The 19467-nt window shown below is 34.0% G+C and overlaps 1 protein-coding gene across 1 annotated transcript; it reads left to right on the forward strand.

Annotated features, from left to right (window-relative positions):
* The first annotated feature begins 1789 nt into the window (after positions 1 to 1789).
* On the forward strand, positions 1790 to 9845 carry LOC136850443 (uncharacterized). The gene is made up of 4 exons (XM_067124021.1): positions 1790 to 2070; positions 5179 to 5493; positions 9081 to 9169; positions 9653 to 9845. Exons 1-4 carry the CDS (start codon positions 1921 to 1923, stop codon positions 9843 to 9845), a joined length of 747 nt encoding a protein of 248 aa, XP_066980122.1. The 5' UTR covers positions 1790 to 1920.
* The last annotated feature ends 9622 nt before the right edge of the window (positions 9846 to 19467 follow it).

The following is a 19467-nucleotide window of genomic DNA, read 5'->3' on the forward strand; positions in this document are numbered from 1 at the left end:
GTTTCAGTGGTTAATATCTACAGTAGGTTTGCTCCACTCACCTGCACACATTCCGAGTCTTCCATAATGAATACTGTAATTATCATTTTGTTAGTGTTTAAATTAAGCACCCGAATCACTGAAGGTCTTTACACAAATCAAATCTACATCTGTAGAACTAATAAGGATAATGAGGTATCGAAGAAGTTACTCACACTACTGTGGGTAGCGTAGGTATATATTAACACCATTTTGTTTCTGGTGATAGAAATTCATTTCTCGCTATAATGTGGTTCGGATTCCACATTTCCAGCACCAAATGGGTCTTGGGAGAGCTGTTAATCAGCTCAGTGGTCTGACAGACAACTCTTTGGGAACGAGTTGCCTAACAAGACTTGGTCGGGTTTGATTGGGCAGCTCACCAGGCATGTGAGTACACGTAATTTGGCGATCCTCTATACCATAAATAATTTAAATTATTCTGAACCAGTAACCGACTGAAAATTGGGCGTATCATTTGCAATGTGTTATTCACATCCAATAGCCATAATAATATGCCTTCACCCTTGCCAGCTTCTATGAAGTCATAAATAATCTTATCCACCAGATAAGGGTATTCGTACGGATCCACAGGAAACTTTAAGCCTGAATTCACAAATCATTACGTTTTACTGATAAATCCCCGGTCCACAGATGTACATTTCATATATTATAAAGATTTTAAGAATTCAGAAGCATAAAAATCCTTTGTTCGGAACTGGATCTAATTAAAAAGAAACTAATCAGTTCTTCCTATGCCCGTAGTCATTCCTAAATACAAGGCACGAAATCCTCCGGTAACTTGTTATTCAACTTTGTAAAAAGAAAAACAGAGAGGCGACGGTGGACGCATGATCTCATTCTAACCTGGCAGGAAAACTTAATAAAGATGCAAATTTAGGACCATTATTCATAGACCTACATTGAATATGTTTCTTTGTAATCAAAGATAAGAAAGGCATTGCGTTTACTAAAGATAATAAATTGTAGTATCGGACTCTGTCCAGCTTCCCAGAAAGTACCTGTATGACAACTACAACTCCCATAGTCGTACCACCATTTTATATATATATATATATATATATATATATATATATATATATATATATATATATATATATATAATGTGTGTGTGTATATATATATATATATATATATATATATATATATATATATATATATATATATATATATATATATATATATATATATATATATATATATATATACTGTATATACATAATATATATATGTAATATATATGTGTGTGTGTATGTGTAAAAGGAATATAGAGTTTAGGCCAAAGGCCAAGCACTGGGACCTATGAGTTCATTCAGCGCTGTAAAGGAAACTGAGAGTAGGTATATCTGAAAGGTGTAACAGGAGGAAAACCTCACAGTCGCACTGTGAATCAATTATTAGGCGAGGGTAGACAGCAAGATGGAAGAAAGATAATATGAACGAAAGGCACAGTAACACGAATGAAAGCGGTTGCAGTTAGGGGCCGACGGGACGCTGGAAAGAACCTTTAGTAATGCCTATAGCGCACCCCGTAAGGTGCACTGACGGCACTAACCTCCTGCAGGGACCAGTGTGTTTTGTGTGTGTGTGTGTGAAAATAGAACGGCAATATAATACGCTCCGAATTTCACGAATTTCTTAATTTTTTTATTTGATTTCCAATGAAGTCCTTAAAAATTCAAAAGATGAAATCAAATGAAGAAATTCTCCCTGGGAACTTGGAACCTCCGTCTGTGAAAAAAAAAAATCGCTACTGCCTAACTACATCACGACATTCTAAGCTTCGCGGGTTATAGAGGAATTTCCCTTTTTATTCCCTATTACACATCATAAGACGCCGCAAACAAATTCTCTAATCAATGTCCTTCTTAGGAGGTAGACATGACTGCAACCCTGCTGAGTATGAGCTCTTCCCGAGCGAAGGCGATCGACTTCAGCGTTCCTTTGTACATGGACGTCCAAGCATTCGCGCACAAGCGCCCTGTGTACGAGTCCGACCTGGCCGGTTTCATTAAGGCTTACAAGAACCAGGTGAGTCGTAAACTGCCAGTTAGTGAAATATATTTATAATCATCCTCGTCCAGGTTATTGATAAGTACCTCACAAATGCTTGAGCCTACAGGAGTGATTCAGAAGGTAAAGTACTGAAAGATTAATTGCTGTTACCACTAAATTCGCAAAAGAAAAGCAATCTTGAAAAAGCTGATACAAGTAACGATTACAATGTATTCCGTAAGAATTACGTACTCTTAAGTAAATGACTGCGTTCGATTGTACCCCTATATGTATTTAGCTTCTGAGTCTTGGCTAAAGATCAATCCAATAACCAGCATAACTCTGTTTAATAAACTAGAAAATATACGTAATTTAAATATGGAAAATTTCTTTCCGCTATAAGAGAGAGAGAGAGAGAGAGAGAGAGAGGAGAGAGAGAGAGAGAGAGAGAGAGAGAGAGAGAGTTATATTACTAAAACATTTTTACGTTGATCCTACTAGGTCTGGCTTCTGCTCTTTGTGACTATGATTATAACGTTCTTCGTAATCTTGGCCATCAATCACATCTCATTTGGCTCATCTCTTAAGAGGTAATATTCAGCTCCCGCATTGTATTTCCTTGCGTAATTCTCAATGAACATACATCTATAAAAGTTGAAATTAATGAAAGCAAACGACTGGGTCTGCATCAAGTAATAAATAAATAATCAATGACATGCGTCTCTTGGACATATTTAAATGGCCGCGTCTTAGTCTTCTTTCTAATAGGTATCGGAAACCTGTATGACAGTAAATTAGTACAGCAAATTAGTTCATTTTACGAGAATCTTGCTACACTTGATCTCGGTTTCTTTCAAGATCTGAAAACCAGAAGGACAAAGCATGGTTTGCATCTGAGCTGATAATAATGCCTCTACTTGGACAGGGTAAGTTAGCCCTCATTATTCATGTATTTTTTTCCAGTTGAATTTTGGTTTATAGTTATACAGTATAGATATACCACACGCACAATATATATACAGTATGTATATATATATATATATATATATATATATATATATATATATATATATATATATATATATATATATATATATTAATATATATGTATGCATATAATTTTTATCACATCAAAGTGTATGCATTTTTCAAAGTGATTTTTTACACAATCATTAGGCCAGTTGGTAGAGCCCTCGGCACTGAATTCAGAGATAGCTACAGTCGGTGGGTCGAGCCCGTCAGGTGACTATCACTTATCAATTACAATCCCCCTTCGGTATTACTACAGAGGTAGAGCGAATTAGATATTAATGAAATTTGTAGCTTAATGATTATATAAATATATATATATATACTATATATATATATATATATATATATATATATATATATATAAATATATATATATACACTCGTATATATATGGCGGTATGGTGCTGACCAATGAATGGGAAGTGTATGCACTATCCATCTTCGTGATCCTTAAGTAAGTTCAGTGGTCGTAAAGATACTTTAAAGCTGGTAAACTAAATATCCACTTTTATTGTAAGTTAACCGAGAGCTAGTCATCTTTAATGCTGAGGGTCTCAAGAATGTATATGCACCCTGGGTTCCTTTCATATTCCAATATTCCGGTTACTGCTGCCAGTATCCCCTGAAGAGAAGGAAGTAGTGCTTTTGACAGCAGTATCAATTAATGGCAAACTCTTAGAGTTTGCAGGATAACCATTTTTAATGGAATAAAGAATTTTGACTTTGACTTTGACTTTGACTTCAGTCATCACCATACAGGAAGTATAATGAGATCGCACTCCTACCTTCGGCAGGTATGTCTGTACATCTGACTGGTTCTCTGGCTGGATGGATAGGGGGCCAACATCATTTTGGAGGGATAGATGAAGGGTTTTCTTTATGCCTGCAGGACAGAAGTTGTTGGCTATAAATTCCTTTATTATTCTCTCATCCTTTTTTGTAGGCTGCACTAATCTGCACTTGGTCATTTATAGCGTTGTAGTTGACATATCATCCTAGTTACACTCCCGATGATGATTTTGGAGAACCATTATTTACTAGCTCCTGGGTAGCTCTTTCAAGCTCCTTCAATTGAAGGCTACCTCCAAGTCGTGGAGGTCACTGATGCCATTTGGGCAGTGTCCAGAGTTGGTATCACTGACATACCATGCTGAATGTGAAGTTATAACGTTTTTGTAAAATCAGGAGGACGTCTAGGAAAAGAATTCGGTCGATGTAGATTGCTCCTCACTATGACGAAATTTAAGACACAAAGGCATCCTTTACCGTAGGGGGGTAGTGGCTTCAGTGCGCCTCACGCGGTGCACTGTAGGCATTACTTAAGGTTCTTTGCACCAACCCCTTTCATTCATTTTACTGTACCTCAGTCCATATCCTCGTTCTTACATCTTACTGTCCACCCTCTCCTAACAATTGTTTCATAGTGCAACTGCGAGGTTTTCCCCCTGTTACCCCTTCAAAAACTCCTTTCCTCTCAAATTTCTTTTCAGCGCTGAATGACCTCACAGGTCCCAGCGCTTGGCATCAGGCCTAAATCTCATACTCCAAAGGCATCATTGGGATACTGGGGGGGGGTGTCTTCTTCATCGGTTACTCTCATAAAGGTGTTGATGTGGAGAGAACAGTGGATGACAGCACTGTAAAAAATGTACAGTTCAGAAGCTTTTGGAAGAAGGATGAGAGGTAGACCTAGAAAGCATTGGAATTTTATGCACATAATTCACTCGCAAATATATGATACATAAAAATATGGCAGATATGCATGCGTATCTAACTAAGTGCTAAGTCGAAGGGAATGGAATTTATCACTTGACTACACAGTATACAGCATTCAATCACGAAATAAGGTTTTTATGGCATAAGTTACAACTATTTTGCCCAATTACTGTACTATACTAAGTCAAAATTATCTGTACCACTTAACCTGGAAACTTACCAAAACTTTTGTAATCATTTTGAGAATGATCTCACTAAAAGTAAACATAAACGCTGAAATACAAAAGTTAGATCTTATTCTAGGATCAAAGAACTATCATAATAAAGATACGAAATGAGCATAATTTTGTCCGAATAGAATACCTGTATAATTCACATGCAGACTGCACAGTATAGGCACATCATTTTGCTAAGCGAACTACAATAAGGGCAACAGTTACCATCTCAAAAACAGAGAAGAAAAAAAAAAAAAAACTGACACTTCTTCATTTCAAAGCTATCCCCTGGAATCCAACCAGCAACGGCAAAAGAGTCATCTCGTGCATTTGGTTTCTGGCGACTTTCATCATCGGATCCGTCTACCGAGGGAACCTGAAGGCGATGCTTATTCTCCCCAAGTTAGAACTTCCCTTCGACAACCTGCAACAGCTCCTCGCGAGCAAGATCAAAACTTTTGTGCCTCCAGGAAGTGCTCTCCGACAAACCATTGAAGTAAGGTTCTAGTGAATGTTACTGTACCTGAATCCAGCATACCAAAGGCCAACGGCTTGTATGAGACACACACACACACACACACACACACACACACACACACACACACACACATATATATATATATATATATATATATATATATATATATATATATATATACATATATATATATATATATATATATATATATATATATATATATATATATATATATATATATATATATATATATAAAAGTCCCAGTCTTATCTGACCGTATAGATGAAGAGGTGAAGAGACTTTGACACCTCTCTCAGAAATTTCACTATGACTCAGCTGATTAGAAACATTTTGTTGACAGATAACTCACAGTCGGTGTAGCTGTGGGCATTGCACTAGCTGTCTCTTCCAGCAATACTTGTTGAGAATCAAAATCCCCTTTACAGAAATATATAAACTCGTGTATATATATATATATATATATATATATATATATATATATATATATATATATATATATATATATATATATATATATATATATATATATATATATATATCAATCAAAACCCGTTTTCCGTAACAGAAGGCGCCAAGATAAAAACTACATGACTATCATGGACACTTTAATAATTTTACCTTGAATCACTGATTGACTCCCTATGCGAAAGCTTCTACATCATTAACCTCTTGTTATACCTACACAGAAGATTCATTAGATTCCCCTAAACAAACTGCGCAATTCACTCATTTTGTGCAAACCTACCCCAATTTCCTGGTTACTAACACAAGTACATTGCAGTACTCTTCCTCCGCATCTATCCACACCTTTCTAGTTCTCCTTCTCGTCCTTCTTACAAAAACTTCCGAATTGTACATTTTTCACAATACTGTCATTGTCATCCTCCATTCTCTCCACATGATCAAAATCTACTGTACCTCAAAACACTGTGGTCCACATTTTCACCTATACTGACTTTATTGCCACTCAAATTCAGTCATAATCTCATTCCATGTGAAATATGCAAAAGATTTCTCCCCAGCTTCAGTCATTTTATTTCAGTAACTTTAACTTCAATATTTCTCTTTCATAAACGAGAATGAGCTTAACAATCCCTTCATATATTCCAGCTCTGTCTTCCTTCGATAATGCTTGTCTATTACAAATCTTCTGATCACACCTTGCTACCCTTCTTGTTTAACCTGTTCTGCAACTTACCCCTTACTTAATCCAAACATCATCGATCAAATTTACTATCTAACACCTCTATGAATCAGTCACCGCTATTCTTAATACTGCTTAAATTCACTTTCATATTTCTCCACTTACGAATAGTTTCAAACCATCACTACCTTCAACCAATATCATCTCCAAGCACCAGGTACCACACACTCCTTGCAGTGGCCCTTTTCTTATCCTCATCTCATGTCTTTCGCTTACTTCTATTATTGTTTGCACAGAAACAGTCTTCTTTGAGACCCATTATCAAGCCTTAACCAGTCATTTCCTTTGTGTGATCTAACACACTTTGCTTCCATCATAAAAGCTATTAATTCCTCTGAACAAATTGCCTTCTGTATCATAATCCTCAACACCTTCCACATTGAATTTCGACATCTGCCAGCTACCTTAAGAATCCGCTTTGAACTTGATCTCTATTTTTTTCTTTCTTTTACAGCAACAAGAATCCATTTAAGCTCCATCAAAAACATCTTTCTTTTGCTACCTCAGGAATCCTCTTCAGACTTTCTTTTGCCTCCACAGGAGTCCCATTCAAACTATATGAATCCTTAACCCATTTTTTTTCGGTAACCGAGTCAACTTTAACTGCTATTTTTAGTTCCTTTCTTCCACTTACGTTGGAACGCATTTGGAACTCTGTCTCATTTCTTTTCTTTTGTTACAACAAGAATTCCCTTCAACTAGATCACCCACCCCTTTCCTTTGCTACCACAGGAATCCTCCTCGAACTCGGGACTGTACCTCCTTAAAAACCAGCTATCTTCAGTAACGAATACCTCTGAGGCTACTGATTTGGTAATAAGAGGGGCTATGGCAACATTCGTAAGCGAACAGCTCCTGCTTTACATTGTGCACGACGTTTACAGAAAGGTCAGGATTAGAATTTCCTTGTGTTGTAACCCTAATTGTTATTCTCAAGTGGTAATGGTGATCTGGCAAGGCTGGTGACACTTTCAACTAATTGTTACTAACAGCTCACGTAAAATAGATATTATATTTTGCCACCAAAAGAATCGTAGTATTTTATACACAATTTAATGTGAACGTTTACAGATTAAAATAAGAACCCCCACAGGGAAAACAGTTACTGAAATTTCAGTGAGGAATTTTCAGCAATTTCTGTAAAACGATTGTCTTCTTGTAGGTCAATCCTCGATAAACAAAGTGGCAGTTCTGGTGAATCATGATTTGCATAAATTCAGGTAAAATAGTCCTTTTGACAAAATGACAATTGTAGTGCTGATAACGTGGTAACAGATTTTTTACAGATATAAACAAGTAAAAAATGCGCACAGCCGCTACAGTGTATAATCAAGGCCACCGAAAATAGATCTATCTTTCGGTGGTCACGGCCCATGAAACTTTAACCATGGCCAGGTGGTGGCCTATCCTATATCGATGACACAAGCACGATCATGGGTAATTTTAATCTTAAATAAAAAAAAAAAGCTGATGCTAGAGGGCTGCAATTTGGTATGTTTGATGATTGGAGGGTGGATAATCGACATACCAATTTGCAGCCCTCTAGCCTCAGTAGTTCTGAAGATCTGAGGGCGGACAGAATAAACTGCAAACGGACAGACAAAGCCGGCACAATAGTTTTCTTTTTATAGAGCACCAATAAAAACCAATTTTGACAATGATGGTAATACTGACTAAACCAGAAAAGCAATTTCAGAAAAGAACAATCCTTTAAAGTACTGTAGAAAATCTAGCAAGATAGGAAATGTCTTTTAACCCACCTATATGATCATATTAGTTAACTGAGTGAGGTAGCTTTTGGTGGGATTAGAACTCATTAGCAGCAAAAATGCACCAAGCTGAACCTTAACATTAAAAATAAAAAAAATAATCTGATGTAAACTCTTGGATAGCTTTCTGAATGGCTTTGCGCAGATGCGTACATGATTCCATACAAACTTGTTTCCATACAAACTGGAAAACCGTTATATCTTTCTTGTAACCAGCATTAGTTCAAAGACAGCAGGCAAATCTGCCAGTGTGTTAGTCTGTCCAGCTGACAGCTATTAACCCTTCTTGGAAATGTTTGGTAATAGTTGCTATGCTCCTCAAAACTGTTTCCAAACATGGCAAATTTCTCAATCCTATGCAACCACACTTACAAGGTACAGCTGAAGAGACTGATATATCTAAATGTCAAATTATATAATAAGAATTTAAAGTATGAACAAATTATTTGCATCTCTCTCTTTTGGTTAATCCAGTGATTGCCACATTATTTCCTTAATCTGCTTTACATGCATACCACCTAATAAAGGAGAAAAATGTTACCTTTGGAATACTGATGGATTCACTCTCATTGACGATTTGCTCTCCCGACAGACCAAAACCTGCCCTTTAGTATCTGGCATCGCAGAAGTTCTTTGAGGCAACAAGTATTGGACTTGGGTTCCCAAAAGGGTCACCTCTGAGGGAGAAGATCAATCCTATGTGAGTTTAAATTTTCCATGACATCATTATATTTCAAAATATCAAGGAAAGATTATTCATACAAACTTTGTGCTTTTGTTTAACGATGCATTGTACAAAGACTAGCTGTAGGACTGCTATTAACATCCACAATAACAATATTTTGTCAAAGTATACTGTCAAATTCGACTTTCAATAATAATAATAATAATAATAATAATAATAATAATAATAATAATAATAATAATAATAATAATAATAATGTGCTGTAATGCCAAGAGTTACTTGAATCATGCAATATTTGTTCTTGCAGATTTTCAATGAAGTAATTCTACTTTTAGGTTATCTTAAAAGTTCATTTTTTAAATTCCAACTTTTACAAAAATAATTAAATACTCTACTTTCATTGCAAACATGGTGAATATTCTTCCCAAGACACTTCAGGCATAACGGTTTGAGGATTTAGTCATTGATCATAAAGAATTCTTCTGATTTCTCACCCAGGATCTGTAACTTAAAAGAATTCGGTATTCTGGATCACCTGTTCAAGAGGAGGATCAAGGATGCTTACTTGTGTCTCAAGAAAGAATCTCTTGGGACAGATGGCCTACGACCTTTGGATGTTGGCGATTTCTATGGAGTTTTCTGCGTCTATCTTGGAGGTCAGTGTATATGCAATTGGGTAATAAATTTATAATGTAAAGGTATTTGGAAAATCTTCAGTGAACTTAGGACTCTGAGAATGTTTTGAAACTTTAAATGAGTTTGAGAATTACAGTCGACTATTCCTCTGGAGATTAGCTGGGATGAGCATTCAGATATCTCATGTGAAAAAATTATGATAATGTTATCGACAGTGACGTGTGAGAGAATTTTCTTTGGAAGTACACATTATTATTATTATTATTATTATTATTATTATTATTATTATTATTATTATTATTATTATTATTATTATTATTATTATTATTCATTAGATTACCCATATTCATATGGAAAAATATCTAAGCAAAGGCTGGTGCTCATTTGAAAGAAGTAACAGAAGGTAATAGGATATACAGAAAGAGATCGTTATTAGAAAAGAAAAAATATCTAACAAATTAATAAATACATGGATAAAACTGTAAGTGAATTATTAAAATACAAGGAGAGCTGCTTAAGGGTAGTAATGCATTGCATCTTTGATTGAACTTTGGAGGTTTCACTTCCTTGAGATCCTCAGGGAGACTGTTCCACACTCCAACCGTGTGAGGAATAAAAGACCTCTGGAACTGGGAAGTTCAATAGAGTGGCATATTTACTGCATATTGGTGCTGATGTTAAGCAAATCTGGTTGCTCTCGGCAGGAAAAGGGGATCAGGGATGAAGTGTGAATGTGAAAGATCTCTTGTTAAAATACAACTTATGAAACAATGACAAACAAGAGACCATCCGTCGATGATCCAAGTCATAACTGCTATTATAGGGAACAGAAACCTGCCACTCTGTCTAAAAGAGATAAATCTCTGGCAGAAGCAAACATGCACACCAGAGAACAGTATTCTAGTAAAGGAAGGACAAATGACCCAAAACAGGATGCACTGATTTTATCACTGTTATAAATATATGAGGCTTTACTTACAATACCTAACTTTTGTACAGAATTTGCTGACACTTTCGTTAGATGTTGCTCAATAATGTAGTGAGATGTTAATCAAAAGTTACATTAAGCAGAGTCCCTTCCACTTGAAGGGAATCATGGGGTGGAAAATCAGTACGAAATCTACCATTTTCGTTTTACTGGAGTTCAGCTGCAAAACCCACTGACTACACCATTCAGTAATCTGCTCCACGTCATGATTGACGATAAGGGCAGCTTCAGTTCTCGTAAGTGAAGACTTTACTACACCCACAAGTGTTGCATCATCGACCTACTGAACAACCTTGCTTTCCAGGCCAACAACCATATCACTTGTATACACTAAACATAACATTGGACCAAGAACACTGCCCTGTGGAACTCCAGACACACTAGGTCTTGGCTTGATAAAGATCCCATCAACAACAACTCTCTGCTGATTACTTGTAAAGAAATTTTGAAGAGCCTAAAACATATACAACAACTACAATATCCTGAAGTTTAAAAATAACTGTCTGACTTGAGGCAAACAGCAGATAGGCACATAAAGTGGTGCTCGTTTCTGAACGAAAGTTTAGTTTTCTACCATAGTGGGGTCAGTAAAAAAAGCTGTGCCCACAACTTAGCAGAACATGATATAAAATCTTCGAATTATGTATGTATGTATGTATGTATGTATATATGTATATATAATATACATACATTATATATACTGTATACATATATAGAGTATATACTGTATGTATATATGCATATACATATGGTAAAAATTATATAACAATAAGGACAAAAACTATAATCATCAAAACATGTAAGCCACACACAATGTGTGTACCAGGTTGTAGTTTAAAATATATTTTCAGTGTACCTTCAACTAATACATGCACTGCATGTGGTCTTACATTTTTTAGATATTATGGGAGGTACAGAGTGAAAAGATATGTATGTATCCATGTATATATATATATATATATATATATATATATATATATATATATATATATATATATATATATACATATATATATATATATAACTGGATCACAAAAATATGGAATGTGATGAATATATAAATAAACGCATAAAACGCAAATGCTACGAAGGAAAGAGAAACAACAGTGGTGCTAGGCCTTTCGATTTAATGTCCTTTACTTAGCAGACTGCTAGGCAAAGGTCATAAAGCCAAAAGGCCTAGCACTACTCCGTTGTTTCTCCTTCCTTCATGGCATTATATATATATATATATATATATATATATATATATATATATATATATATATATATATATATATATATATATATATATATATATATATATATATATATATATATATATATATATATATATATATATATATATATATATACACAGTAAACCCAGTGTTCGTGGGGGATGCGTACTACATCCCCCCGCTAATAGCTAAAATCCATGAACACTTGAAACCCCTCTAAAAACACTTAGAACTGCCTAGTTTGATAGTTTAAACAAAAAAAAAAAAAAAAAACTCTAAAAATGCTTATACCTGAGTATTTTAATTGTTTTATCACAAAAAGTGCATTTAGTCAAGAAAATGATATGAAAATACAGTAATTAGTGAATATTTCTCAGTGAAAAATACCGCGAATGGGCAAATTTTTCACGAATAATGGGTAGATACATTCCACAGAGAAATCCGCAAATACATGAGTCTGGGAATAGTGAGACTGCAAATACAGGAGTTTACTGCATATATATATATATATATATATATATATATATATATATATATATATATATATATATATATATATATATATATATATATATATATATATATTATATATATATATATATATATATATATATATATATATATAGTATATATATATATATATATATATATATATATATATATATATATATATATATATATATATATATATATATATATATATATACAGTATATATACTATATATATATATTATATATATATATATATATATACATATACTGTATATATATATATACATAAATATATAATTATATATATATACACTAAAGAGTAATACTATACAGTAATACGCTTTGAGTTGCACAAATTCACAGACATGCAAACTTTTCATTGGAACCTAACTAATTGGCACATGGAATTTTTTCAAAATCCTCGAAAAACCCTGCAGAAGTGGAAACGTTTAATTTTGAAGTATTTTATATGTTTTCGTGCTTTTATGTCTAAAATTGTTATGAAAAATTTGTATTTTTATTTTTGTACATAAATACTGTATGGTACAGGCATACTTTACATTAAAATACAGTAAAATCAACCAAAATCACAAAACAGCTATCGATGTAAACATCTCTCTCTCTCTCTCTCTCAGTACTTTAATATTTGCTTTGATGTATGAGTTGTATTTTTGCTCTCTCTCCCTCTCACTGAGATAGGAGAGAGATTTTTTATGCATATGTAACATGCATGTTTATTTGTTTTGTATACTGTAGTTTTATAGATAAATGTGACTTACTTTGTTATTAATTTTTTCATATTTTCCATGTTATGATTAAAACTTAGTGCATTTCTATAGTAAATTTTAAAAGAATTAAATAGTTTCCCCAGTCTTTTCTCCGATCCTTTGGAGTGAGGGGAGTGTGTAACCTAACTGTCAATTATCTTGACTTGACACATTGACATATTGACCATCAAGGGAAAAAAATATTGCCCACTGTTGGTCTCTCTCTCTCTCTCTCTCTCTCTCTCTCTCACTTTCCTTCATAAATTATGAATTTCCATCTTTTGATATCTAACGTAAGAATAATTTTTCTATCTCTTTCCAAAGTTATTCTCTCTCTCTGTCATAAATCATGAATAATTTCTCTCTAGATATTCAATGTAAGAACAAAGTCCCCTTCTCTCTCTCTCTCTCTCTCTGTCTCCATAATAATTCGTGAATAATTTCACTCTCTTGATACTTAACATGAGGACAACCCAAATCTCTCTCTCTCTCTCTGCACTGTACTGAAATATGAATTACAGTACGGTATTAAGCTAATTTGTAAATGAAATTAAAGTACTTTGGGAGCATGATTTTGTCATATTTAGGGTTTATACTCTAGAAATGAACATTTACTTTATGTATTAGCATTTTTAGTGACTCTACCAAACTTACACGAATCCTTGCCTAACACAAGGGGTTCTGGAACCTAACCTCACAAAGTTCGAGGTATTACTGTATACATGTATATGTATATATATATATATATATATATATATATATATATATATATATATATATATATATATATATATATATATTATAAGGTGTTATATAATATATAAAACCATTCTACAAATATCATATGTGTCTCTGTAAAAATTCTGATGTTTTGTTTGCAGATTTGTCATTTGTTGTGATGATATTTTTAAAATATCTTGATATGTTTTTTCCATTTGTTTAATATCTTGTGCAGTATATTATACTGAGTGAACTCAAATTCGTAACATGCTGTGTTGTAGAGAGGGAGATATTTTTTAACCATTATCAGATCACTACATCCTGTACTGACATAAGTGTTTGGACGAAGTTGTGTTTGGAAAGGCAAGGGCCTCTTGGGTTATCAGTAACGACTTGACAGCTAGCGGCCAGAATGCCTTATTATATATTTATCATGTGTGTCTGTTCCATGGTTATTAGCTGTGTCTATCTCTGTTATTTTCCATGATCTTGAGTAGAAAGAATGAGGAAGAGAGGTAGATGAAGTTGACATGCTGACAGCGAGCCAAAATTGGTCCAAAATCGTTTCTCTTTATTTGCTCAGGTGTTTTGAGTGAGCAGATGGTGTCAATCATTGATAAGAGCTCTGGCATATTTCCTTCTGAGCCTTAGAATTCCCTGTACGTATACCGTACATGTATACCTGTATGTATAATGTATGTACACTTTATGTATCATGTATTCTGGGAGGGCTTGAAGATAAAAGAGGAGTGCTGAATGAGAAAGAGTTAGTCAGGAACAGGGGTTGCTGGAAATAGGGTGTCCCTCTCTCTCTCTCTCTCTCTCAAATTACCATTCATGTATAAGGCTGTTATACTGCCTGCTCTCCTGTTTGTAAAAGTTTTGTTAAACTCACCCAAGAAGTGTATACATTTTGTAAGAGTGATCTAAGGTATTTATATTGTGCAAGCATTGTGTAAAGTGTATAATGGTGTACCACCTAAAAAAGATAATGTGATGTTTACTGGTTTTTATTGTGTTGAGAGTTAAAGTGATGTTCTAGGTAAAAGAGAATTATTATTTTGATAAGAGGTGGATAATATCTCTTATAGTGAGTTCTAATGTGTATTGCTGCTAATTATATATCATTGTGTATGTCATTGTGACTTGGCAGTGTTGTCTTTGAAAGTGTCTTAGAAAGATGTGAGTTTAACCTTTTTAAAAGTGAAGGTAATCTTTTGAAAGATTGATATAATCTTTAAACATATTTTTGTCTTAGTGAAATGGCTGCGGGTCTGTGTTATCATATTACTCTAATTTTATAATTAATGTTTTACAAAGTTTTGTGCTGGTCATTACTTAGCATTTTGTTAGTGCATACTTATTACTGAGATTTCAGAGAATACTTATATAGATTCCAGACAGTAATATTTTGGTGAACACTTGTGTTGAGTTTAGTTAATTAGGTATATGTTTAAAACTTGAGTAATAGTTAATGGTTGGAATCTTACTTAACCAAATTGCTTTCTTAATAAATTAAAGTTTTGTGAATTAAACTTGATTAAGAAATACTTAAATCTTATACTGTTGTCAGATAACAGTAAATCTTTTTGAGACTGTGAACTCTGCATATAACTTTTGAACTTAGAAATAAATTTGTCTGTTTAAAGTTTTAAAAGCACAGTGTTTTATTTTGACCACTAGTAATAAGAGAAATTAATGAATGTGTACAAGGTAAGTGATATATCTGTTTGTTCACCTGAGACTTATCTAGGTGAAATAGAACCAGGGAAACCATTATAGTGTTTGTTGAAGTGATGCCCATTTTCTATTAGTCTGTTTATAGCTTGTTGGTTGTTACCTCACCCATAACTTGATAAAATTAGATTGATTTTCTCAAGTGATAAGTAAGTTTTATGGGGTCACTGTACCTTTAGAGTATTCAGTCTTAATAATTTTGTTATGTGGTTTCAAATATCTGATCGAAGTGAGGTAACTTTTTGGTCTTATTATCTGTGTAATAACCAGGTGCTTGATCACTTCGTGACTATATATGTATGTATGTATATGTATATGTATATATATATATATATATATATATATATATATATATATATATATATATATATATATATATATATATATATATATATATATATATATATATATATATATATATATGTATATATATATATATATATATATGTATATATATATATATATATATATATATATATATATATATATATATATATATATATATATATATATATATATATATATATATATATATATATATATATATATATATATATATATATATATATATATATATATATATATATATATATATATATATATATATATATATAATATATATATATATAATATATATATATATATATATATATATATATATATATATATATATATATATATATATATATATATATATATAAATATATAATATAGACAAAACCCATGAAGGAAAGAGAAACATTGAGTGCAGTTTCTCTTTATTTCGTGGATTTTGTCTTTATTTATATATTCATCACGTTTCTTATTTTCGAGATTCAGTTACACACACACACACACACACATATATATACATATATATAAATATATATATACTGTATTATATACATATATAAAGACAAAATCCACAAAGGAAAGAGAAACACTGGAGTGCTGCAAGTTTCTCTTTCCTTCGTGGATTTTGTCTTTATTGATATATTCATCACATTCCATATTTTTGTGATTCAATTATACATATACATATATATATGTAAGGATGGTATTGAGTGACATACTGACTGGGTGTTGTCTAGTTTATTGGTGGTTGCTTACTGAAAATGAATGTACAGAATCTTCGAAGTTGTTATTGGCTGGTGAGAGCCGCAAAGTAGTTTCTACACACAGACAGGGCAAAACAGAGGTAATGTTTCGGACATCTGTGTTTGTCAACAGACAAACAGATGGCGATTGGGAGAGACATAATAAACATACAATGATAAAACATATATCAGTGGAAAGGCCAGGAAATTCCACATATGGCCAATTGCATGAGATTCGAGACAGATTAATAAATACAACGCAGTAGCATAATATATGTGAAATGGCGAGACGTTTGGCATCTTCACAAACAGAAACATACATACAGTTTGACACAGAAGATTCGGTGGAACATTAGGTGTACGTGATTGTAATGCTTGCATGTCAATGCAAGTAGTGGTGATTGTACATGAATCGAGACAACAATGGTTAGAGAGAAACAGACAGAAATATTGTATGGTAGAAGTTGCGTTCCTTCGAGCAGTCCCCTCCAGCTGACGCAGGAGGGAGAGAGAGAAAACGGGATGCTTTGTCTTGTTTTCTCCGATGGATGATTCACACACACGTGCGCCCGAGAGACCGCCAATGTGATCTCTTACAATAATATATATATATATTCACATATTTAGAAAATTCGTCCCTTCAGCCAGTTAGCTAGGAAATCAAATTTAATGGTGGCTGGGGGAGACCCCACTAGGGGGTGGACAAATGTAGACGTCCTAACCTGACATTGTATGATTTTGGGGGACAGAAAGCCATCAGGCAAGAAAGACCAGTCAGGACTGTAGTTGGGCTGCTAGGCTGACCCTTAGTAGCCTTAACTATAAGACCTATTTCCATTCGACCTCTGTGCTGGTTGCTATTGGTCCTTCCAGACTGACCCTTGTCCTGTTTGCCCAACCCTAGAAATTGAATGGGGACGCCTCACGACCTCGCTCGTCACTCCACTACTGACCGCCACAGTGCCCAGTTGGTACTGTCCTTCCCTCTTTACACTGGCCATGTGTTGGGACTTCTGCAGCTGGAATTCATCTTTTGCAAGCGAGCTCCATGCACAGATGCAATAAGGTACATCTTGAAGTTGCAAGCAACACCAGTGCTCTTTTCCTTCATGTGAATTTCTCTCCATTTTCAGTATTTCCAACTTTTCATTCTCCCAAAACAAAGCCCCTTTGTTTCCCACAGCCTGGCACGCATATTTGCCCTCATGACTTGTTCCAAGCTTAAATCAAGTTTGTTTTGTGATAACTAGAGCATTCCCAGCATAGTGTTACCATGTCATAATTAAATCTAACTGATAATTTCTTCCATCGTGAATAAGTAATTTCACATGAGGAAAGTCAATATATGTGAATGCTAACCTTGAATTCTTTTCCAGAATCCTGTTATCTGGCTCTTCGAGTTTTCTGCCCATCCTTGTGAACCAAACAGCCTTAAACGTTTAACTGCCATCTTGCTATGTGCAAGTCTTGTGACTACCAGTGGTCCAGGGGCACGTGATCGGGCCCCCATCTGCGTTCATGTTGTGCTAAAATCTAGTATTTATCAGCCAGTCTCAACAGCAGTGGTTTTCATTTGCGTGTCAAACTCTTTCAGGGCTGCAGCCCTTCCCAGATTTGTTTATTTGCTATGCATAGTCTCACTTTTATTGCACATTGCATGTTTCTTGTTTGCTGCTCAGTTGGCCATTTCATATTAATTTTCTGATTGCTCAGCTTGTAAATAAATTCAATTTAAAGTTACTTGACTGGTTTGAAGGGCAACCTTCCATTTCCCTGTTGAATAGATGTAATATCAAGGTAAGTCATCTTAGTATTTACATTTATTGCTTATGTTCTGAGCTCTAGGTGTTGGCCCCTAAGGCAAATTACATTCAAAATCCAATTTAACTCTTCCAACTGGGCCTCAGAACATAACAATATATATATATATATATATATATATATATATATATATATATATATATATATATATATATATATATATATATATATATATATATATATATATATATATACATGGTATATATAGGTATATAGACAGTATGTGTAATTGTAATAGCCACAATGCCCTCTTAACTTCTCGAATTCTTCACATTTTTTTGGACGAGTATGCTTGTCACTACAAAGTCTTAGATCCAAGTGCAAAAAATTTGAAGCAGTTATGATGATCAGTAGCAGGAAACAAACCCATGTCCCATAATCACGACAAGGTCATGTTGCCTACCTGACCATGAGAAGGTTAAAAGTCTATTACCTCTCATACATATATATACCTGTCAAATTCAGACATTATATTTATTAGAGTTGGAATAGACCCAATTTTATCGTGGGTAGTGGGTTAATGTAGCTTTTCTTAGCAACATTCACTTCAGAGGGTGATGTCCCTGCCTACATGAGTTAGGGTAGAAGAGACTTTTTAGCCTTGGCAGGCAATTCTTTTACAAGAAGGACACTCTGGAATCAAACCAGTGGGTAGAAGGGACTCTAGTTTTGGTAGGCAACCCTTCTAAGAGAAGGCTACTCTGAATATAAACCTTGTTCTCCAACCTTGGACTGTGCCATAGCCATTGTACCATGACCTTTCATGGTCTTGGGTTTGAGTTCCCTTGCATGAGGGTACAATCAGGCATTCATCCTCTTTTTGTTCACCTTCCTGTTGTATTGAAAAGTGTGTATG

The sequence above is a fragment of the Macrobrachium rosenbergii genome, chromosome 22 (assembly GCF_040412425.1).
Source record: "Macrobrachium rosenbergii isolate ZJJX-2024 chromosome 22, ASM4041242v1, whole genome shotgun sequence".
NCBI classification, from domain to species: domain Eukaryota; kingdom Metazoa; phylum Arthropoda; class Malacostraca; order Decapoda; family Palaemonidae; genus Macrobrachium; species Macrobrachium rosenbergii.